The sequence below is a fragment of the Molothrus ater genome, chromosome 25, assembly GCF_012460135.2.
Source record: "Molothrus ater isolate BHLD 08-10-18 breed brown headed cowbird chromosome 25, BPBGC_Mater_1.1, whole genome shotgun sequence".
In the NCBI taxonomy this organism is placed as follows: Eukaryota; Metazoa; Chordata; class Aves; order Passeriformes; family Icteridae; genus Molothrus; species Molothrus ater.
The window spans coordinates 3,676,911-3,699,578 of NC_050502.2; the positions used below are offsets into that span (position 1 = coordinate 3,676,911).

General features: G+C 53.1%; 1 protein-coding gene across 1 annotated transcript in view; it reads left to right on the forward strand.

Annotated features, from left to right (window-relative positions):
- Nucleotides 1–16,730, forward strand: part of SLC45A3 (solute carrier family 45 member 3) — a 29,916-nt gene extending 13,186 nt beyond the window's left edge. The window contains exons 3-7 of the mRNA XM_036398617.2: nucleotides 640–927; nucleotides 5,558–5,942; nucleotides 6,671–7,507; nucleotides 13,550–13,815; nucleotides 15,712–16,730. Of these exons, the coding sequence (XP_036254510.1) occupies nucleotides 5,795–5,942; nucleotides 6,671–7,507; nucleotides 13,550–13,815; nucleotides 15,712–16,185 (1,725 nt within the window). The 5' untranslated portion in view covers nucleotides 640–927; nucleotides 5,558–5,794 and the 3' untranslated portion in view covers nucleotides 16,186–16,730. The remainder of the gene's footprint in view (nucleotides 1–639; nucleotides 928–5,557; nucleotides 5,943–6,670; nucleotides 7,508–13,549; nucleotides 13,816–15,711) is intronic.
- Nucleotides 16,731–22,668: the final 5,938 nt, after the last annotated feature.

Consider the following 22,668-nt stretch of genomic DNA (forward strand, 5'->3'; position numbering starts at 1 on the left):
TTAGATTAAGGGGCTCTCAGGCAAAAATATGGGAGCAGGAAATAACAGTTCTTTAATAGGGAAAGGGAAAATAAAAGGATAAAATAAACAATGCAGTAAACTAAAACAACACTGCCAGAGTCAGAACCCAGCCTGACACCCTGTGGGTCAGGGTGTTGGCAGCAGAACCATTGGAATTGTGGCTCAGCCCTCCTGCAGTGCCAGGGCTGGTTCTGCTGGAGCAGGGATCCTGGAGAAAGGTGCAGTCTCTGCCTCTGAAGATCCAGGGACAGAGGCAGCTGCTGTTCCTCTGGGCAATCCAGTGCAGAAGCTGTGCTGGTGTTCCAGAATCTCCAGATTATATCCAGGTAGGAATGCTTGGCTCCTCCCCCTGGGCTCACATCTCCCAATGGGATGCTGTAGCTCTTATCAGCAATGCAGGGACATTCAATGGCTGTTATCAGCACAGGTCCCCTCCCGAGGGAGGAGTGATTGTGGTCACTCAGAGAGAGATAAGGCAAACTGCCCACTGGACAAAGGTAATCTGCCCTACAGATGGTAATTGAAAACATCTTGCATTGCAATCTTCAGCAATAATAAAATTATCAAATGGTTTGGGGGTTGGGAGGGATCTTAAATCTCATTTTGTTCCACATGCAGGGACACCCTCCACTATCTCTGGCTGCTGCAAGCTGGGCTTGGACACTTGCAGGGATGGGGCAGCCACGTTTTCTCTGGGAAAGCTGTTCCAGTGCCTCAGCATCCTCACCCTGAGCCAAATTCTCTGTGTCTGGTCACTGCTGTCTGTTGAGCTGCACAAACCACTGCAAATCAAAGCCTACAAAGCCACATTCACCATCATCCCTTGGTCCCTCTGTACCCGTAGCAGAGATTATGGAGTAGCAGGACATGGATTCTTCCAGGAAGAAATGAGATTTTCTCTGCCAGGTAAGTACAACCACATTTTATTAATTTTATTTTTAAAATAACCAGCCCTCACTCTTCACTCTAAGCTCTGCTGAGATGTGATTTCCCTGTGTTGGGAAGATTTAGGAGGAAGAGAGGTTCCTTTGTGTGTGTCCATCAATGCCCAGCAAATCCTCCTTCTCCAGGTGTTTGGGGTTGGTTTTTTTTCCTAAAATCTTCCCTGGCTTCACCTTCTCCTCTGCCCTTGTCCAGCCAAGCTTTGCTCCTGCCCTGGACCCGCCCTCCTACCTGGCTGCCAGGTGAGGCAGCCTCTGGGAGCTGATCTGCTGCTTCTCTGCAGGGAAAGGGCAGGGAAAATTTGGTTTGGAAGCTTTAAAAGCAAACCAGAGAGCCATGGGTTTGAGATGGTTTGGGTTCTTTAAAATAAAGCCATGGTTTGGGGATGTTTGGGTTTTTTGAAAGAGAGCTGTGGGTCTGGAGATGGTTTTGGTTTTTTTAAAAGAGAGCCGTGGTTTGGGTTTTTTAAAAGCAAACCAGAGAGCCATGGCTTTGGAGATGGTTTGGGTTTTTAAAAGAAAGCCATGGCTTGGAGATGGTTTGGGTTTTTAAAAGAGAACCAGAGAGCCATGGCTCTGGAGATGGTTTGGGTTTTTTTTAAAGAAAGCCATAGGTTTGAAATGGTTTGGGTTTTTTAAAAGAGAGTCATGGCTTTGGAGGTGGTTTGGGTTTTTTAAAAGAAAACTGTGAGTTTGAGATGTTTGGGTTTTTTAAAAGAGAGCCATGGGTTGGAGATGGTTTGGGTTTTTAAAAAGAGAGCCATGGGTTTGGAGATTTTGGGTTTTTTTAAAAGAGAGACATGGGTTTGAGATGTTTGGGTTTTTTAAAGAAAGCCATGGTGTGGAGATGGTTTGGGTTTTTTAAAAGAGAGCCATCGGTTTGGAGATTTTTGGGTTTTTTAAAAGAGAGCCATGGGTTTGGAGATTTTTGGGTTTTTTAGAAGAAAGCCATGGGTTTGAAATGTTTGGGTTTTTTAGAAGAGAGCCATGGCTTTGGAGATTTTTGGGTTTTTTAGAAGAAAGCCATGGGTTTGAGATGCTTTGGGTTTTTTAAAAGCAAACCAGAGAGCTGTGGCTTTGGAGATTTTGGATTTTTTTAAAAGAGAGCCATGGTTTTGAGATGGTTTGAGTTTTTAGAAGGAAGCCATGGGTTTGAGATGTTTGGCTCTCCCTGGGGAGGGAAGAGGAGCAGCAGCAGCTGATGTCTGTCCCATGGCACGCCAGCTCTGGGAGCAGCTGTGGGACAGGCCCACATGTGGCTCCCTTCTGCTCCCAAGTGCAGGAAACCTCTAAAAATCCCTTTTTGGGGATTGCTGTTGTCCTTGTCAAGGTGCTCCTTGAGGGGGAAAGGACAAACCCTGTTCCTGTTGTGGGAATTTGGGGAAATGAGGCTGGAGGGTGAGAAGTGCCAGTGCAACCTGCACCGGCTGTCCCCATGGGGCTGGGAAAGGTCCCCAAAATGCCTGTGGGATGGGCAGGTGCTGCCCATGCTGCTGTTCTCCCAGCTGGGGATGGATTTTCCTGACTCCTTCCATGCCAGAGCTGCAAAGTCCATGAATCCCCCTGGGAAAGATTGGGTTAGGGGTTTGAGGAGAGGGTGTTTGGTCTTGCTGCTGCTGGGGCTGCCACTGCAGGGACATCTCGTTGCCTTTAAAAACAAAATACCAACCCCACGTCCTAAATCTCTGCTGGAGCACCAGCAGATCTGCAAAGGAGGGTGATAAATGTGAATTTCAGGGCGTTTTTTTTTTTTTAATGGCAAAATTCAGGTGTGAGCCCAGAGCTGGGGTTTCCTCAGGGCAGCACCTTTGAGGGGTTGCCAGCAGTGTTTGCTCAGCCTCAGCAAGGGGCTGGGGCACAGGGGTGGCACGGTGACAATAACACTGCTGTTATCAGCACAGAGGGAGGGCCCTGAAACCAAACCCGTGCTGGGTTCCACCTCTGCTGCCCTGCAAACGCTGCAGCAGCTTCTGCTGAGAGCCTGGGCTGGGCTGCAGGGAGCACCTGCAGGTGAGTCCTGCCTCCCTGAGCCCCCCAAACCTCCCTGAGCCTCCCAAACCCCCTTTTCCAACCCCTGTCCTCCCAAATCAGCCACCTGCAGGTGAGTCCTGCCTCCCTGAGCCCCCCAAATCCCCTTTTCCAGCCCCTGTCCTCCCAAATCAGCCACCTGCAGGTGAGTCCTGGCTCCCTGAGCCTCCCAAATCTCCTTTTCCCAGCCCTTGTCCTCCCAAATCTGCAGTTCAGGTGATTTCCCCACCCAGCACATTTCCCTGTCTCTCTTCTGTGGAAAATTTAAAAAAATTACAGAGGAATGAATGGGTGTTGGGGTGAAGTTCATCATCTGCTGCGGTTTTATCTGCAGCTCTGTTGCAGTTGGGATTTCCCATCCCTGGCTGTTCACGGTTGTTGCTTCAGGGATTTGTTTTCTCCTCGAAGCCCTGGGAGGGTGTGGAGGGGGAGGAGAGGTCTGTTCCTACCTGCAGATAAGGAATCCAGCTCTGCCTCCACACTGGAATTCCCAGGCAGGTGGAGAGATCCCTGCTGCCTCCCCAGAGCTCTGTCACAGCAGCAAACGGCAAAAAAATCAACTTTTAATCTGTGTGAGGCATCTTTCACTTGATGTTTGGGGTTTCTTTTGGGGTAACTCCCCCTCTCTGAGCTCCCCACACCCCAGAGCACAGCAGGCAGTGGACATCACATCCCCCTTTAGGGCTGAGTGCCTCAGTCAATTTTTCCTTGTGACTCTGGGAGCTGCTGGAGCTGAAATTCCTCATGCTGGGGCTGGGCTCCAGCTGGGCACCCCTGACACATCCTGTGTGGAGCCACATCTGAGCAAGGTGGGCTGGAGGGATGCTCAGCCTGGCCCAGGCTGCCTTTGAAGCTGCCTCTGGTGATTAAAACAAAACCTTTCCCCCTCTGATTTTTCCCCCCCTCTGTTTGCTGTTTGACCTCGGGCAAGGCGTTTAAATGTTGAAAGGAGGGATCTCTGTGACAGCTGAGGGGAGTGACCGTCCCCAAAGGGGAATAATTGGTATTTATTGAGTGGCACTGGCAGCCTGAGCTCAGGATTGGCATTTCTCCACAGAGAGAGAGTGATGGAGTGATGGCTGAGCCTCACCCCCACCCTGCCAGCCACCCCCTCGACACAGGGGGAGAGAGAAAAGAAAAGTGACAGAACTCTCCCTGCTGTACTGCCTGCACACACCTGTGTGCTTTTGGAGGGCTCAGGGAGCACTGATCTCACCTCCCCGAGGGGTTTTTAGCAAATTTTGCTGGGCTGGCTGCTGGCGAGCCTGGGGGGTTTGAGAGGCATCTGCTCAGCCCCTGTCCCCATCCCGTGGCCTCTCCCCTCTGGAGAGAAGGGAGCAGTTACAGGGCAAATAAATGACTCAGTCTAATGAGTAAGATAATTGCCATTTGCTGTTAGATGAGGCTAAAGTGGGTCAGGTTTGTTTGTGAAACTCCACGGAGGCACTGAGTGTTCTCTGTGCCCCATTCTGAGATGGGGTTTGGGTGAAATCACCTCCCCCAGAGCCTGGAACCTGCACAGGGATGTTCTGGTCACCAGGCAGGGATGGGATTGGGGTGAAATCACCTGTCCCAGAACCTGGAACCTGCACAGGGGTGTTCTGGTCACCAGGCAGGGATGGGATTGGGGTGAAATTGCTTCCCCCAGAGCCTGGAACCTGCACAGGGGTGTTCTGGTCACCAGGCAGGGATGGGATTGGGGTGAAATTGCTTCCCCCAGAGCCTGGAACCTGCACAGGGGTGTTCTGGTCACCAGGCAGGGATGGGATTGGGGTGAAATTGCTTCCCCCAGAGCCTGGAACCTGCACAGGGGTGTTCTGGTCACCAGGCAGGGATGGGATTGGGGTGAAATTGCTTCCCCCAGAGCCTGGAACCTGGACAGGGGTGTTCTGGTCACCAGGCAGGGCTGTGGTGGCCTCTGGGGGTGACTCCATGTGGCTGCAGGCACTCTCTGATCATTGGAGGGGCTCTTGAGTGATTTCCCTGTGAGAGGAGACCCCAAATCCTCTGTCTCTGCCATCTGTACCAGGTGCCCTGGCAGGACAGAGAGGTCATCAATCCCCCAGGGCAGGATTGGGTTTTTCCAAACCCTGTCTCACCTGTCACAAACCCTTGGGGACAAACCTGTCAGGGATGGAGTTTTCATCCTTCCACCTCTCCCATTCCCTCCCCACCCTGCTGGGATGAGGACTCTCCCTTTCAGAGGTGACACATTGTGGTTTTACCCCACAAACCCTTGGAAATAAACCTGCCAGGGATGGAGTTTTCATCCTTACACCTCTCCTGGTCCCTCCCCACCCTGTTGGGATGGGCACTGTCCCTTTCAGTGGTGACACATCCCTGTGGCTCCTGGTTTTACCCCACAAACCCTTGCAGATAAACCTGGGATGGAGCTTTCCATCCTCCTTTGGAGATAAACCAGGGATGGAGCTTTCATCCTCTCACCTGCCCCTGTTCCCATCCCTCCCCACCCTGCTGGGATGGGCGCTGTCCCTTTCAGCAGTGACACATCCGTGTGGCCCCCGGTTTTAACTCATTCCCTGCTGTGTTTAATGCTCTCCCCACAGTCCCCAGCCTGTGAGCAGGAGGAGCAGCCTGCAGTGGGATCCCTGCCTGGGCTCTCCGCGCCTCACAAGAAGAGGAAGAGGAGCAGACGGTTTCTTGGCCGTTGATAAAATGGGAAGCAGCATCTCCCCGGCAGCCCGAGTCGGGAAGCTCCAATCCTTGCCTGGGGGGCATCCCTGGGAGCTCTGCAGCTGGCAGGACACAGCCCTGTGCCACTGAGGGGTCGGGCTGGGGACAGCATGTCCTTGCAGAGCCGCAGGACCCAGCTGCTGCTGGTCAACTCGCTGACCTTCGGGCTGGAGGTGTGCCTGGCCGCTGGCATCACCTACGTGCCACCACTGCTGCTGGAGGTGGGCGTGGAGGAGAAGTTCATGACCATGGTTTTGGGTAGGCAGCTTTTGTCACCTCTCTGGGGGAGGGATGGTTTAGGTATGGAGGAGAAGTTCATGACCATGGTTTTGGGTAGGCAGCTTTTGTCACCTCCCTGAGAGAGATTTTGTCGCCTCTCTGAGGGAGGGATGGTTTGGGGGTTAAGGGCTGGTGGAGAGGAAAGGATGTTTTGAGGTTTGGGACAGAGGGAAGTGTAGCCATGATATTTTCTGAAAAATCCTTTCCTTAGGATTTTTCCTCCCGAGAAGCTGAGAGGCCTCAGGAACAAAATGTATGCAATGGTTATCTGCTGCTGTGGAATGCAACAGGTGCATCTGGGATTGGTCCCATGCAGTTGTTTCTAATTAATGGCCAATCACAGAATGCAACGGGTAGATCTGTGATTGGTCTCATGCAGTTGTTTCTAATTATTGGTCAATCCCAGATGCACCTGTTGCATTCCACAGCAGCAGATAACCATTGCTTACTTTTTGTTCCTGAGGCCTCTCAGCTTCTCAGGAGGAAAAATCCTAAGGAAAGGATTTTTCAGAAAATATCATGGCTACAGGGAAGGATGTTTCTGCGTAGTTTTTTTTTTGTTGAACCTTGCAGTCTGGAGGGTGGGGGTGAGTGAGGGCAGGGAGAGGGGCTGTGACCCACTGCCACCTCCCAAACTGACAAAACACCCATTTTAGGAGAGCACACAGAGCAGCTGTGTCCCTGTAACACCCGTGTCTCTTTCCCAGGGATAGGCCCCGTGCTTGGGCTGGTTTTTGTGCCTCTCATCGGCTCGGCCAGTGACCACTGGCACAGCAGCTACGGCCGCAGGAGACCTTTCATCTGGGCGCTGTGCCTGGGCGTGCTGCTCAGCCTTTTTGTCATCCCCCACGCCAGCAGCCTGGCCAGCCTGTGTGCCCTCAACCCCCGGCCCCTGGAGATCGCCTTCCTCATCGTGGGCATCGGCCTGCTGGATTTCTGTGGCCAGGTGTGCTTCACCCCTCTGGAGGCCCTGCTCTCTGACCTCTTCCAGGAGCCGGACAACTGCCGCCAGGCCTTCTCCATGTACGCCTTCATGGTCAGCCTGGGGGGCTGTATTGGGTACCTGCTGCCCGCCATCGACTGGGCCTTCCTGGCGCCCTACCTGGGCAGCCAGCAGAGCTGCCTCTTCACCCTGCTGGCCCTCATCTTCCTCGGCTGTGTGCTGGCCACGCTGTTTGTGACAGAGGAGGCGGCCATGCAGGGGGATCTCCTGGACGGGCCAGCGCTCAAGGACGTGTCCCCAAAGCCACCAAAGCCGTCCCTGTGGTGCTGCTGCTGCTGGCGGGTGGCGCGAGGGCCGTGCCTGCTGCAGGGCAGGCGGGTGCTGCAGGCGGGGAGGAAGCTGTGCCTGCTGCTGCCGCGGCTGCACGGCCTCTACTGCCGCATCCCCAGGGTCATCCGGAGGCTCTTCGTGGCCGAGCTGTGCAGCTGGATGGCCCTGATGACCTTCATGCTGTTCTACACGGATTTTGTTGGCGAGGGGCTGTACCACGGCGTGCCCAGGGCCAAGCCAGGCACGGAGGCCCGGCGGCACTACGATGAAGGTGAGGAGTGTGGGGGTGTTATGAATCTGAACGAGGCCAAACTTTCTCAGGAGAAAGAGGTTCTTTATTCGGGTGAGAAAATAAAAAGATAAAATAATGCAGTAAACTAAACCAATGTCGCAGACAACTTTTCTGAAAAATCCTTTCCTTAGGATTTTTCCTCCTGAGAAGCTGAGAGGCCTCAGGAACAAAATGTAGACAATGGTTATCTGCTGCTGTGGGATGCAACAGGTGCATCTGGGATTGGTCTCATGGAGTTGTTTCTAATTAATGGCCAATCACAGTCAGCTGGATCGGACTCTGTCTGAGATAGAAGCTTTTGTTATTCATTCCATTCTATGCTATTCTTAGCCAGCCTTCTGATGAGAACCTTTTCTTCTATTCTTTTAGTATAGTTTTAATGTAATATATATCATAAAATAATAAATCAAGCCTTCTGAAACATGGAGTCAGAGGCTCGTCTCTTCCCTCATCCTGGGACCCCTGTGAACACCATCACAAACCAGCACTGCCAGAGTCAGAACCCAGCCTGACACCCCGTGGGTCAGGCTGTTGGCAGCAGAACCATTGGAATTGTGGCTCAGCCCTCCTGCAGTGCCAGGGCTGGTTCTGCTGGAGCAGGGATCCTGGAGAAAGGTGCAGTCTCTGCCTCTGAAGATCCAGGGGCAGAGGCAGCTGCTGTTCCTCTGGGCAATCCAGTGCAGCAGCTGTGCTGGTGTTCCAGAATCTCCAGATTATATCCAGGTAGGAATGCTTGGCTCCTCCCCCTGGACTCACATCTGCCAATGGGATGCTGTAGCTCTTATCAGCCATACAGTGATGTTCAATGGCCTGTTATCAGCAGATTATTATTATTATTATTATAATATCAGCAGATAATTATTTTTATAATATAGTATTATTATCCTTCCCGGATGGAGGAGTGGGTGTGGAAGAGATAAGGAAAACTGCCCACTGAACAGAAGACAGCTGCCATTACAGATGGCAAATAGAATCCAATTCCCTTGGCAATCCAGGACAACAGTTCATTAGGAAAAGGTACAACTTTTATAGCCTGACTTGCCAAGCTGAGAGCTGATTGGTGTCAAAGTGAAAACCTCTCACACCATTGGTGAGCTGTGAACAGCACACTCTGGAGAGCCATACCTATAAACAACGGTTACAGAGAGAGAGATAATAATTTCAGTTTTAATTCTTTCCTCTAAGTTTCCCACAGCTTCCCAGGATTTTCCTGGGAGAGCTGTGTCTCTCTCTGTTCAGAGGATATGTGATTACCACAGGCCCCCAGCCAGGCAATAATCAGCATTGACTCTATGATTCACAGAAGGCTGATCCATTACTTTATTATTCATATTATATGATTCCATTTTTATTAAGAAACCCATTCCTTTTATAGACACAGCTGGATATAATTGGTCCTCCAATCCAAACACCATCACCACTGGCTAATTAAGAAACCACCCTTTGGTAAACAAATCTCCATAGCACATTTTACCTGTTCACAATAACAGGTGTAGCAAAAGAAGATAAGAATTGTTTCTCATTCTTTTCTCTGATCTCACAGCCCTCCCCAGGCCAATGCCTGGGAAAGTTGTGCCTCTCTCTGTGGCCAGAGAGCTGCTGCCACATTCCCTGGGGTAAAAAAGTTTCCTGGGAGCTGGGGATGGGCTCAGCTCTGTTGGTAATTAAAAAAAAAAAAAAAAAAAAAAAAAACCTACAGCAAACTTGGCTTTCTGCAGATAGGGCAGGAAAGAACATTTTCCCATGGCTCCCAGAGCGTGGCACAAGGTTGGGAAACACCTCCTGGTTCTTCCCAGCACGGATCTGGCAGGGCAGCCCTGGCCTGGGGCTGGGCTGTTGGGTCTGGCAGGACGGAGCTGGCTCTGTCTGCAGGCCCTGCTGGATGGAGAGATCCTGGCACTGCCCTCTGTGCTGGTGCTCACAGGGGTGCCAGGATGAGGGAAGAGATGAGAATCTTGGCTCCCATCTTTCAGAAGGCTGATTTATTATTTTATGATATATATATTATATGAAAAGAAAATGATCTGTTAAAACTAAAGAATGTATCATATATATTTTTAGCATATATATTACATATATACTAAAAATATATATTAATATATATATTTAAATTTAAATATATAAAATTATATATATAATATATTAATATATATTATAATATTAATATATTATTAATATATTATTAATAGTAATATATTATATAATATAGTAATATTAATATTAATTATATAATATATAATATATAATAATATAATAATATATATTATATATATTTTAAAAATATATATTAATATATATTTAAATTGATATAAAAATATATATTTATAGTATGTATATATATACTAAAAGAATAGAAGAAAGGATTTAATCAGAAGGCTTGCAAGGAAAGGAAAGGAATGATAATAAAATCTTGTGACTGACCAGAGAGTCTGAGCCAGCTGACTGTGATTGGCCATTAATTAAAAACAACCCCATGAGACCAATCCCAGATTCACCTGTTGCATTCCACAGCAGCAGATAACCATTGGTTGCATTTCATTTCTGAGGCCTCTCAGCTTCTCAGGAGAAAAAATCCTAGCAAAAGGGATTTTTCAGAAAATACCGTGGCTACAGCTCTGCCCTCCCTTCCCAGCGAGGGGTGAGGGCGCTCCCATCCTTGCAGAGCAGGGTGTTAGGGCACTCCCATCCTTGCAGAGCAGGGAGTTTTGGGTGTTCTGGGTGCTCCCATCCTTGCAGAGCAGGGTGTTTGGGTGCTCCCATCCTTGCAGAGCAGGGTGTTTTGGGTGCTCCCATCCTTGCAGAGCAGGGAGTTTTGGGTGTTCTGGGTGCTCCTATCCTTGCAGAGCAGGGTGTTCTGGGTGCTCCCATCCTTGCAGAGCAGGGTGTTCTGGGTGCTCCCATCCTTGCAGAGCAGGGAGTTTTGGGTGTTCTGGGTGCTCCCATCCTTGCAGAGTAGGGAGTTTTGGGTGTTCTGGGTGCTCCCATCCTTGCAGAGCAGGGAGTTTTGGGTGCTCCCATCCTTGCAGAGCAGGGTGTTCTGGGTGCTCCCATCCTTGCAGAGCAGGGAGTTTTGGGTGTTCTGGGTGCTCCCATCCTTGCAGAGTAGGGAGTTTTGGGTGCTCCCATCCTTGCAGAGCAGGGTGTTCTGGGTGCTCCCATCCTTGCAGAGCAGGGAGTTTTGGGTGTTCTGGGTGCTCCCATCCTTGCAGAGTAGGGAGTTTTGGGTGTTCTGGGTGCTCCCATCCTTGCAGAGCAGGGTGTTCTGGGTGCTCCCATCCTTGCAGAGCAGGGTGTTTGGGTGCTCCCATCCTTGCAGAGCAGGGAGTTTTGGGTGCTCCCATCCTTGCAGAGCAGGGAGTTTTGGGTGTTTTGGGTGCTCCTATCCTTGCAGAGCAGGGTGTTTTGGGTGTTTTGGGTGCTCCTATCCTTGCAGAGCAGGGTCTTTGGGTGCTCCCATCCTTGCAGATCAGGGTGTTCTGGGTGCTCCCATCCTTGCAGAGCAGGGAGTTTTGGGTGCTCCCATCCTTGCAGAGCAGGGTGTTTTCATTCTTTAATGTCTTTACTTCAGGGGTGCTCTGTAGCACTGGGGTGGATTTGCTGCTCCTTCCCTCCATTCTGCTGGGAGATTCCCACCTCCAGCCGCCCTCCAGCAGCTCCCCTGTGCCTTGGAGCTGCTCACAATCCAGCAGCTGCCACCTCCCAGGCTGGGACGCTGCTCCAGCAGCCCTCACCTGTCCCCACGTGTCACCTGCTGTCCCATTTTTTCCTGCTGCGTTGTGCCAGAGCCTTCAATCCCTTCCTAACCACTCCTTTGGTCTCCTTAATCCAAATATTTTATTCTGGAGGCACCTTCCTGCAGTTTTGCACTCGCAGGGCCCTGCAGCACACTGCCCCTTTGTGCTGGGTGTCTGTTTAACTTCGAGGCAGCTTAATTATTACTTAACACTTGCACTGTTTAGCTGCCAGCAGCTCAGCCCTCCATTGTGCTGGCTGTCATAGAAACACGTGTTGAGTAATGATCCCTGCTCCAAAGGGTTAATGGCTTTAATTCCCTGAAATCTGAGCGATCTTTGTCAAGGGGGTAAGGTCCGGATTGCCACCGGATGCATCAGTTTGGGGCACGTTCTGTACTTTACCTTGGCTCCGGCACAATCCCTCCTCGCCTTTGTTCCGCTGCTGCCCCTGGCATCAGATAACAGCGGATCCTGGGTCAGCTGCAGGTGACAGCTCCTGGGGACAGAGCGGGACGAAGGGACAAACAGGGGTGCCAAAGGCAGGGGTGGCGTTTGGGGTCCCAGGTGTGGAAAACGCCAGTCGCTTGTTTTTAAACTTTTAAAAGTTTAATAGTAATAAAATGGTTAGAAAAAAAAAATAGCGATGCAATTAGAGTAATAACAATTTGGATAAATTGAATTAGGACAATGTGAGACAATAAATACAAAGAGTTACAGATGTCCAGGTACCTTTTCTGGGCAGCACGAGCCCGAAAAAGGCCCCACGTTAAAAGAGGATTAACCCTTAAAAGCAACAGCCTGTTGCATATTCATACACCTCATCCATGATGCATAAATTCCATTCAAACACAGGATTCTGTCTGGGCACGGTCAGCTTCTTCCTCTGAATCCTAACAGCACCTTCAAGGCAGGAAGAAGTTCGTTTCTCCTGATAATGGAGCAATAAATTCTCTTTCTCTGAAAGATTCAGGTGTCCCGTGGCTGCCATCTCACTGTGAATCCTTTCTTTTAAAAATGTATCCTACACAGCACAGTTTCTATTTTAACATTTTGTTATAACCTAAAACAATATTTACCACACTACTTCAGAGAATCAATACAGCATCACTTTCTAACACAACACATATAATATTCATTTGAATATTTGTGAAAAGCCAATCATAAAATACATGCATTTTTCACACCAGGGGTGTCCAGGAGGGAAGGAGGGGGCTCTGGGGGTGGCTGCTGCAATCCTGGCATGTCCTGGGTGATGCTGCTCTGTCCCCTGAGCCAGCCCAGGCTGGCTGAGCTCTCTGGGCCTCGCTGTCTCCTTGGGAGTTTGGGACAGAGGCACCTTTTGGGGTTTGGGACAGAGGGAGGGATGTTCTGGGGGCTAAGGACTGATGGAGAATGAAGGAGGTTTTGAGGTTTCTGGACTTTGGGACTGATGGAGAGGGAGGGATGTTTTTGGAGTTAAAGACTGACAGAATTGGAGTTTGGGACTGACAGGGAAGGATGTTTCTGGGGTTTGGGACTGATGGAGAGGAAAGGATGTTTTGAGGTTTGGGACAGAGGGAGGGATGTCTCTGGAGTTTGGGATTGATAGTGAAGGATAGTTTTGGGGTTAAGGAGTGATAGAGAAGGAAGAATATTTTGGGATTTGGGACCAATAGAAGGATGTTTTTGGGATTTGGGACCGAGGGAAGGATGTTTTGGGCTTTGGGACTGACAGGGAACAATGTTTTTGGGGTTAAGGGCTGATGGAGAGGGAAGGGTGTTTTGGGGTTAAGGACTGATAGAGAAGAAAGAATATTTTGAGATTTGGGTCCAAGAGAAGGACGTTTTTGGGGCTGAGAGAAGGATGTCTTTGGGGTTTGAGACAGAGGGAAGGATGTTTTTGGGATTTGAGACTGAAAGAAGGATTTTTTGGGGTTTGGGACCAAAAGAAGGATGTTTTTGGGGTTTGGGACCAAGAGAAGACTGTTTTGGGGGTTTGGGGCCGAGAGAAGGCTGTTTTTGGGGTTTGGGACCGAGAGAAGGCTGTTTTTGGGGTTTGGGACCGAGAGAAGGCTGTTTTTGGGGTTTGGGGCTGAGAGAAGGCTGTTTTGGGGGTTTGGGACAAGAGAAGACTGTTTTGGGGGTTTGGGACAAGAGAAGGCTGTTTTGGGGGTTTGGGGCTGAGAGAAGGCTGTTTTGGGGGTTTGGGACAAGAGAAGGCTGTTTTGGGGGTTTGGGACAGAGGGCAGCAAGCCTGGCTGTGTGAATCGGGGGCAGCCAGGGCAGTGTCCATCCCCTGTCCCCTCAGGTGTCCGGATGGGCAGCCTGGGGCTCTTCCTGCAGTGCACCACCTCCATCTTCTTCTCGACAATCATGGACAGGCTGGTGAAGCGCTTTGGCACGCGGGCGGTGTACCTGGCCAGCGTGGTGTTCTTCCCCGGGGCAGCCTGTGTCATGTGCCTGTCCCACAGCGTCACCGTGGTCACCATCTCTGCTGCCCTGACTGGATTCACCTTCTCTGCCCTCCAGATCCTGCCCTACACGCTGGCATCCCTCTACCACCACGACAAACAGGTGGGGATCTGCTCCAGGGCAGCCTGGCCCTGCAGATTTTCTGGTTTTTCCTGTGTTTTAGGGGAATTGGTCTGGTTTAGTTGTCCCCTGTGTGAATTCTGCAGCTCTGCCAGCCTGAGGGGCTACAAAACCCAAGGATTTTCAGCCCTCACAGCTTCCCAGTTTTCATCCACAGCACCAGGATCAGTAAAATGAAAACCCAAGCTCTTCCTATTCCCTAAGCTCCAAGAAGAAGAAACTTTGTGAAACTTGTGACACACAAACCCTGTCCCACAGATGTTATCCTTGTGGAGAAGTCCTAGGAGGTTCCTGAGCTGCACACTGGATTAATGGGAGTTCCTCTTGTGCTGCAAATGCAGAATTAATTTGTGGTTTGAGAGCAGCTCTTTCATCCCAAGGGCAGTGGTTGGCTGTGCTGTGGAAGGAGTAGGAGTTGTTACCACAGGCATCCAGATGTTCCCATTGAACAAACCCATCCCAGCTGGCACCAGGAGTGCTGTCAGAATGGAGGGGGTGAGGGAATGCTCAGCTTGGCAGGAGCTGCAGCTTGGCTGGGATCTCCCGTGGATGTTTTATCAATGGAATGAAACCCAAACTCCACGGGCTGGCAGGGGGAAGGCCACACTCCCAAAGGCTTGGCAGGGAAAGGCAGGGAGGGCACAGCTGGCTCTGGTCCCTCCTGCCCTTGGTGTGAGCAGATTCTCTGTGGGAACTCTGCAGAGACCTCACAGCTTGAGCAGAGCGAGCGAAAAAAGGGTGAGAAGGGAAAGATTTCGGTTCCCTCTGGCCCCTTTTCTTTTCCTGGCTGGAGTGAGGAGGGTCTGGGCAGGCAGATGGAGCAGCTTGGTTGAGGTTTGGTGCAGAGCTGAGAAAAGAGCCCTTCCCTGAGTTCCCAGGGCTGCTGTGTCCCAGCTGGTGGCACTTTGAAGCATCCCAGATGAGAAGTGGCTGCTCGTGCTGGGCTCTGGGTTTGGGTTTCCAGTCACCCACCCCACAAACCCCAAACATTCCTGGTTTATTCCTGTTTTATTCCTGTTTTATTCCTGTTTTATTCCTGTTTTATTCCTGTTTGCACTCTCCGAGGTGTCTGATATCCCTGGCCCTTCACTCCTGCCCTGCCCCAGCTGATCTCAGCACCAACTCCAAAAACATCCAGTGGCACCCAGTGAGGAGGTGACAAAAGCACAGAATGTCCCCGGGCTGGCTGCTGAGCCCCAGAGGCTGAGCACAGCCCAGGCCTGTGAGTCAGGGCTGCTCTGGGTCCTGTGCCAGTGGGGCAGAGCCAGCCCGGGGCTCCCAGAGCCCTTCTCACGTGGGCCAGGCTCGGGCTGGCACTGCCCTGAGCACACACAGAGCTCTGGCTTTGCTCTCCTGCACAAAAACAAGGTTCCCTTGGCGTGCCAGCTCCTTCCTCACTCACCTCCCAGACACCCAGCTCTTCCTCACTCAGCTCCCAGACACCCAGCTCTTCCTCACTCAGCTCCCAGACACCCAGCTCTTCCTCACTCACCTCCCAGACACCCAGCTCTTCCTCACTCAGCTCTCAGACTCACAGCTCCTTTCTCACTCAGCTCTCAGACTCACAGCTCCTTTCTCACCTCTCAGAGTCCCAAATCCTTCCTCGCTCACCTCTGAGGGTCCAAACTCCTTCCTTACTCACCTCCCAGAGTCCCAAGAGTCCCAACTCCTTTTTCACTCATCTCCCAGACTCCCAGCTCCTTCCTCACTCAGCTTTGAGTCCCAGCTCCTTCCTCACTCACCTCCCAGAGTCCCAGCTCTTCCTCACTCACCTCTGAGTCCCAGCTCCTTCCTCACTCACCTGTGAGTCCCAGCTCCTTCCTCACTCATCTCCCAGAGTCCAAACTCCTTCCTCACCCACCTCTCTGCCTCCCACAGGTTTTTCTCCATAAATACAAGAGGAAAGAGGAGGAGGACTCCGCTCTGCTGGACAAGAAACCCTCCTTCTCCAAGGGGCTGCTCTCCAGCCAGAAGCTGTCTTACCAGAATGGCCACGCTGGGAGCCTCTTCTCCTCTTCCTCCCCGTCCTCCTCCTCGTCCCCAGCCTCCCCTCAGGCCGTGCCCAGCTCTGCTCTGTGTGTCAGCTCCTCCTGCGACGTCTCCCTGCGGATCATGGTGGGGGAGCCGGAGCTGGGGGCTCCTGGCCGAGGGATCTGCCTGGACCTGGCCATCCTGGACAGCGCCTTCCTGCTGTCCCAGGTGGTGCCCTCGCTCTTCATGGGCTCCATCGTGCAGCTCACCCAGTCTGTCACTGCCTACATGGTGTCAGCTGCTGCCCTCGGCCTGGTTGCCATCTACTTCGCTACCAAAGTTGTCTTTGACAAGGGTGACATGGCCAGGCACCCCGTGTGACAGCAGGACAGCCACCTGGGTGGCACAAACAGCCCTGTGTGCGTGTCCCAGGGTGACAGGACACTGTGTATGCCCACAGGGCCGCTCGTGTGGCACCGGCTGTCCCCACGCTGGTGCTGCCAGCTCTGGGGTTCATCTCAGGTGTAAATAAGAGGCTTTGGGGCGTTGTGCTCAGGGCCTGAAGTGCTTTCCAAAGGTGCCTTTAGCAGAGGGAAGCACGGCACAGCAGCACCAAAGGGGTCCTGCAGGGGGAAGGGGAACTGGGGTTTTCCTCTGGTGATAACGGGTCTTGTTCCTGAGCAGGAGCAGCACAGGGAGGGGATCAACCACTGGCTTTTTCCTTTCCTTTCCTTTCCTTTCCTTTCCTTTCCTTTCCTTTCCTTTCCTTTCCTTTCCTTTCCTTTCCTTTCCTTTCCTTTCCTTTCCTTTCCTTTCCTTTCCTTTCCTTTCCTTTCCTTTCCTTTCCTTTCCTTTCCTTTCCTTTCCTCTCCTCTCCTCTCCTCTCCTCTCCTCTCCTCTCCTCTCCTCTCCTCTCCTCTCCTCTCCTCTCCTCTCCTCTCCTCTCCTCTCCTCTCCTCTCCTCTCCTCTCCTCTTCTTTTTCCTCCCATTTCCTCTCTTTCCTTTTCCTTCCCTCTCCACCCCCTGTTTGTTGTAGTTTTACCCCATTTCTTGAGCAATGTTTCAGCAATTGGGGCACTGGGAGGAGATTTCCTGGGGGGTAAAAAAAGCAGTGTGGAGGCCAAGGTTTGGCTGAGGAGGTGCCCAGGTGTACCCAGACATTCCTGCCCTCCCCACCTCCATGAAAAACCATCCAGGAGAAAAGTTCCTGTGCCTTGTTTTGGGAAAAACAAGGAACATCCCATTAGGACCAGTTCCAAAAAGTGACATAACCTTTACCTGTGTACTGGCTTGCATCAGACAGAGAGAACTTTTTATATATATTTTTTTTTTAATGATTGTTTTTACCTTTCTTCACACAGTTCTCAGTCTCACCTCAGTGCCTGCATTTGCTCTCTCCCCTCATGGATCCAGGCTCTTGTGCCTCTTCCACGTGTGGCCCCTGAAAGGAGCTGCCACACACCAGGGAAATCAGTCCCCAGAGGGGTTCTCAGCCCTGGCCCAGTGAGGCAGGGCAGGAGGAGCTCTCCTGATGAGTCAAACTCGCACCTGGAGCTGCTCACTGCCCGTGGCTCCTTGGGCTGTATAAAATGTCTTTTATTCCCAGTCAGGAATCCCTAATCCCACAGAGGGAGGCAAAGCTCCTCTGCTGCCCTGACCAGGGCCCAAAGGTCCCTCCAGGGATGCCCAGGCTGTTCTCCTGACCCATCCCTCCAGGGATGCCCAGGTTCTTTTCCTGTCCCTCCAGGGCTGTGCAGGGATGGTCTGGCTCCCATCCCTCTGGGGATCTCCAGGTTCTTCTCCTGATCCATCCCTCCAGGGATGCCCAGGCTGTTTTTCCTGATCTCCAGGTTCTTTTCCTGTCCCATCTCCCCAGGGATGCCCAGCTTGTTCTCCTGAGGTTCTTTTCCTGTCCCATCTCTCCAGGGATGTCCAGATTGTTCTCCTGAGGTTCTTTTCCTGTCCCATCTCCCCAGGGATGCCCAGCTTGTTCTCCTGAGGTTCTTTTCCTGTCCCATCTCTCCAGGGATGTCCAGGCTGTTTTCCTCACCCATCTCCAGGTTCTTTTCCTGTCCCACCTCCCCAGGGATGCCCAGCTTGTTCTCCTGAGGTTCTTTTCCTGTCCCACCTCCCCAGGGATGCCCAGGTTTTTCTCCTGAGGTTTTTTTCCTGTCCCATCCCTCCAGGGATGCCCAGGTTTTTCTCCTGAGGTTCTTTTCCTGTCCCACCTCCCCAGGGATGCCCAGCTTGTTCTCCTGAGGTTCTTTTCCTGTCCCATCTCTGCAGGGATGCCCAGGCTGTTCTGGCTCCCATCCCCAAGTCCCTTCCTGCTGGCAGCAGAGCCCGATTCCCCCTGGCCAGAGCCATTCCCTGTCCCCAGTGGCCCAGCTGGGACAAATCTGCTGCTGGCAGCTTCCTGCCCCTCCAGGAGGAGCTGACCCAAGTCAGGAATGACCCCAAGTCGGGAGGGAAGGCTGGATTGGTGCTGGGAGCTCACAAACTCCAGCTCTGCCTGCCCCAAACGAGCTGTCTGGGATTATTTTTTGTTTTGTGGAGGTGTGTGGGCAGCCAGAGGCGCTTGTGAGGTTGGGCTGGAGGGTGCAGTGTTGCTATTTTGGCCGAGTTTTGTCAGCCTGTTCCTTGGCTGGGTGACTCCCCTGCTGTCTGAGCCGGGCCCTCAAAGCTTTGGGATCGTCCCTTTCCCGTCAGGGGTCAGCGTTTGTGGGTTTCATTTTTGTCTCAATTAAAGGCTGCCAGCCGCCCTTTCCCACAGCGCTGACTCGCAGCTCTTCTGGGACAGACTTGGCTCTGCCTTAACCACTTCCAGAAACACTTTTGGGGTCTGGACTCCCTACCCTGAGCTCTGTCCACTGCAGGCTGCAGCAGGAAGGATTTGGGACAAAATCCTATTGCCAGAGCTGGGGGGGTCCTGGAATAAATTGCCCCCCCCTGAGCCAAGGCTGAAAACCCCTTTATTTGGAATATTCCTCATGTGAATGTGAGGAAATTTCCCTGCACAGAGGCTGCCCTGATGCTCAAATGCTTTTGATGATTTAAGTGCCTAAAGTGCTTCCACACTGAGCTTCAGGTGGTGAGAAAGGGCTCAAATTCTTCATTTCAGGTGATGGGAAAGGGCTCAAATTCTTCATTTCAGGTGGTTTGGTGGGAAAGGACTCAAATTCTTCATTTTTGGTGAAGGGGTTTGGGGGAAAATGGCTCAAATTCTTCATTTCAGGTGAAGGGGTTTGATAGGAAAGGCCTCAAATTCTTCATTTCTGGTGAAGGGGTTTGGTGGCAAAGGCTTCAAATTCTTCATTTCAGGTGGTTTGATGGGAAAGGGCTCAAATTCTTAATTTCAATGAAGGGGTTTGGTAGGAAATGAAAGCCTCAAATTCTTCATTTCAGGTGAAAGGGTTTGGGGTAAAGGACTCAAATTCTTCATTTCAGGTGAAGGGGTTTGGGGTAAAGAGCTCAAATTCTTCATTTCAGGTGAAGTGGTTTGGTGGCAAATGGCTCAAATTCTTCATTTCAGGTGAAAGGGTTTGGTGGCAAAGGCCTCAAATTCTTCATTTCAGGTGAAGGGGTTTGGGGAAAAGGGCTCAAATTCTTCATTTCAAACCCCCAGCTGATAAAGCAGAGATAAAGAGAGGGGCAGAGCCGGGGCTAATAATGGGAAATCAGGGTGAGGGAGCAGGAGGACGAGGAGATCTTCACAAAATTGGCTTTTTTTGGCTTCTTCTAAGAAACTTTCTGTGTCAGGATCACATGTAAGAGCAGCAATGGATGTTCTGGTCTGGGTAAGAGCATCCCTTACTGCTGTTCCTGATATTCCCTGTGTGACCACAGAATTTCTTCAGGATTTGGTCCTGTCTGGCCACAGGTTTGGGTACGAGCTGCTCAGAGCTGGCGAGCAGGAGCTTTTCTCTTCCTCACAGGTGAACTTGGAAGGTGGAGGAGGGATCACTTGTTGTGTAAATTCCCTAGGGTAGGGAAGGACTGGGGGGATGGATGGATGGATGCTGGTTTTCCTTTTTGAGGTCACATCCTGCCCGTGAGACGTTGTGGTTTATTTATTTGGTAGAGTGAATATTTTGTATACGGCGCGAGAGGAAGGCTTTTATGGCTTTTATTATAAATTTTTATGGAAAAAAGGGGGGGGAAATAAAAAGGTGTGGAAAAAGGGAAAAATGCGTGACCTGGCCACGAGGGGGCGCCACGAGCGCGCGGGAGGACGCGTGGGCGTGGCCGGGGAAATGACTGACAGTGAATGGGCGTGGCCGGGGAATTGACTGACAGTGAATGGGCGTGGCCACTGAATGACTGACAACGAATGGGCGTGGTTATGTGAATGACTGACAACGAGTGGGCGTGGCCACGAAAATGACTGACAGTGAGTGGGCGTGACCACGGGAGTGACTGACAGCGAATGGGCGTGGTCATGGGAATTACTGACAGCGAGTGGGCGTGGCCACGGAAATGACTGACAGTGAGTGGGCGTGACCACGGGAATGACGTCTGATGTGTGGGCATGGTCAACGAATGTCAGGCTGTGGTGGGCGTAGCCAATGAATGACTGGCGGTATGGGGGCGTGGCCAGAGAATGACGGACATGGCTGGGGTGCGGCCAATGAATGAGGGGAGGGGTTGAGAGCCTGGGCGTGGCCGCTTTTGGGATGGGGACAGGCGGGAGCAAGGTCAGAGGGCGGGGTCAGTGAATGGGCGGGGTCGAGGGCGGGGCTTTAAATGGGGAGGAGTCATGGGTCGGGTTAGGGCGTGGCCAGACACAAAGGGGCGGTTTGAGGGTGGGGTAGATGATGGGGTGGGGACATGGGCGTGGCCACGAGGCGGGGGCGGGGTTAATGTTTTATGGGCGGGGACATGGGCAGGGAAATCAGCATAACGGGCATGGCCAGGAGGGCTCCAGGTCGCGCTGTCCGGCTCCGAGTGGCACTGGTGTCCCCGGGTGTCACCGTGGGGCTGCACAGCCACTCCTCTTTCCCCCAAAAAGCTCCGATCCCGCTCAGCTGTGCCACAAACCCCGAGCAGGAGCCGCTCCCGGCTGCTGTCCCCAGGAATTTTGTGACACGGTGTAAATCAAAGCCCTCCGTGTCTGAACCCTGGCAGCCGGGAGTACCTGAGGATTCTGAGACCTTCCCAAGCCCTGCAAGGCCATAAATGAGTATTATTAATTATTATCAGTGCTTATCTGATGTGTTATCAGCAATAATGTTGAGCACTGCGAGGCTGTGGCACAGGGTCAGTGACACACGCAGCAGCACCCGGGTCACCCTTTCTGTGCACCTTCAGGTTGTTTTTCCCATTTTGTTTTGGTTTCTGTAAATTTGAAGCCTCCCCCTGGCCCAGGTGTTTTTGTTCAGCCCCAAAATCTCCCGGAGCAGAGGAACTCGGTGGGGCTCAGCCCAAAGCCACGACAAGGACACGCCTCACTCCTTGCAGCATCCGAGCGCTACAGCCCTGCCCAAAATCTGCACACCTGGATCCACGTGGATCTAAAATCCCCACCATGGACCCACCTGGATTTAAATCCTGCCACACACCTGGATCCGCGTGGGTTCAAACCTCCCCCTCACACCTGGATCCCCCTAGATTTAAAATCCCCACTTTGGATCCCCCTGGGTTCAAACCCCCCCACACACCTGGATCCCCCCGGATTCCAGCGGCTCCCTCTCCCTGCAGGGTCTCTCCTCCTTTTCCCGGGGCGCTGGAGCTCCCTGGATCGCTCCCAGGGCCACCGAGCACGCGGGGAGCGGATGGCGGGGTGGGGGGATCCCCTGCGGGAGCTGCTCCAGCGGGGACCGGCTCATCCTGTGGGACAGGATGGGACCCTCCCGGTGCCCATCTTGTGCCATCCCGTGCCCATCCCGGTGCCCCTCCCGTGCCCCATCCCGGTGCCCATCCCGTGCCCCCTCCTGGGCCATCCTGGTCCCCCTCCCGAGCCTTCCCATGCCCCTCCCGGGCCATCCCGGTGCCCCTCCCGGTCCCTGCTCCCGTGCCAATGGCATCGGCGGCCGCGGCCGAGCCCTCGGCGGGGCGGGGCGGTCCCGGAGCCGCCCCCGGCGGAGCCGCGGGAGCCGCGGGCGGCGGAGCGGGGTAAGGGGCGCGGGGGACGCGGGGGCGCCGCTGCCAGCGCTGCTCGGGACACCGGGCAGGACAGGGCAGTGTGACCGGCAGCCCCGGGCTCGGAGCGCCCGGCTCCGGCGGCCCCGGGCTCGGAGCGTCCCGTTCCGGCAGCCCCGGGCTCGGAGCGTCCCGTTCCGGCAGCCCCGGGCTCGGAGCGCCCGGCTCCGGCAGCCCCGGGCTCGGAGCGCCCGGCTCCGGCAGCCCCGGGCTCGGAGTGTCCCGTTCCGGCAGCCCCGGGCTCGCAGTGCCCGCCGGGGCTGGGGGCTGCGGTGGAGCCGGAGCCCCGCTCGTCCTTGGGATCGCTTTACACCGAGGGATCGGCACCGGCCGGGACCGCGGGGTTTGTCCCCAAAGGCTCGGCGAGCCCCGGTTCTGCTCGGCGCTGGGGGTTCCCGGGGGTTCCCGGTGTTTGTTGGCGTTCCCAGCTCCCGCTGCTCGGTGCCTGACCTTGGGCGAGTGCCGCTCTCCGTGTGCCCGGGCTGCTCGTGTGCTGCTCCCCTGCACAACCCGGGGCTCTGGGGCTCGGAAAAACTGCGGGGACACAAACGCAAAGGGGGGCTCGGGAATGGTGCTGCCCTTGCAGCCAGGGATCGTTTCCTTGTGGTGGCTTTGGGGTGGGTGACAGCGCTGGTGGCATTTTGCAAAGTGGATTGACACGGCAGTGACACCTGTGCCAGGTACCTGTGGGCACGGAATGTGCCACCTTGCCCCAGAGCGCTGCT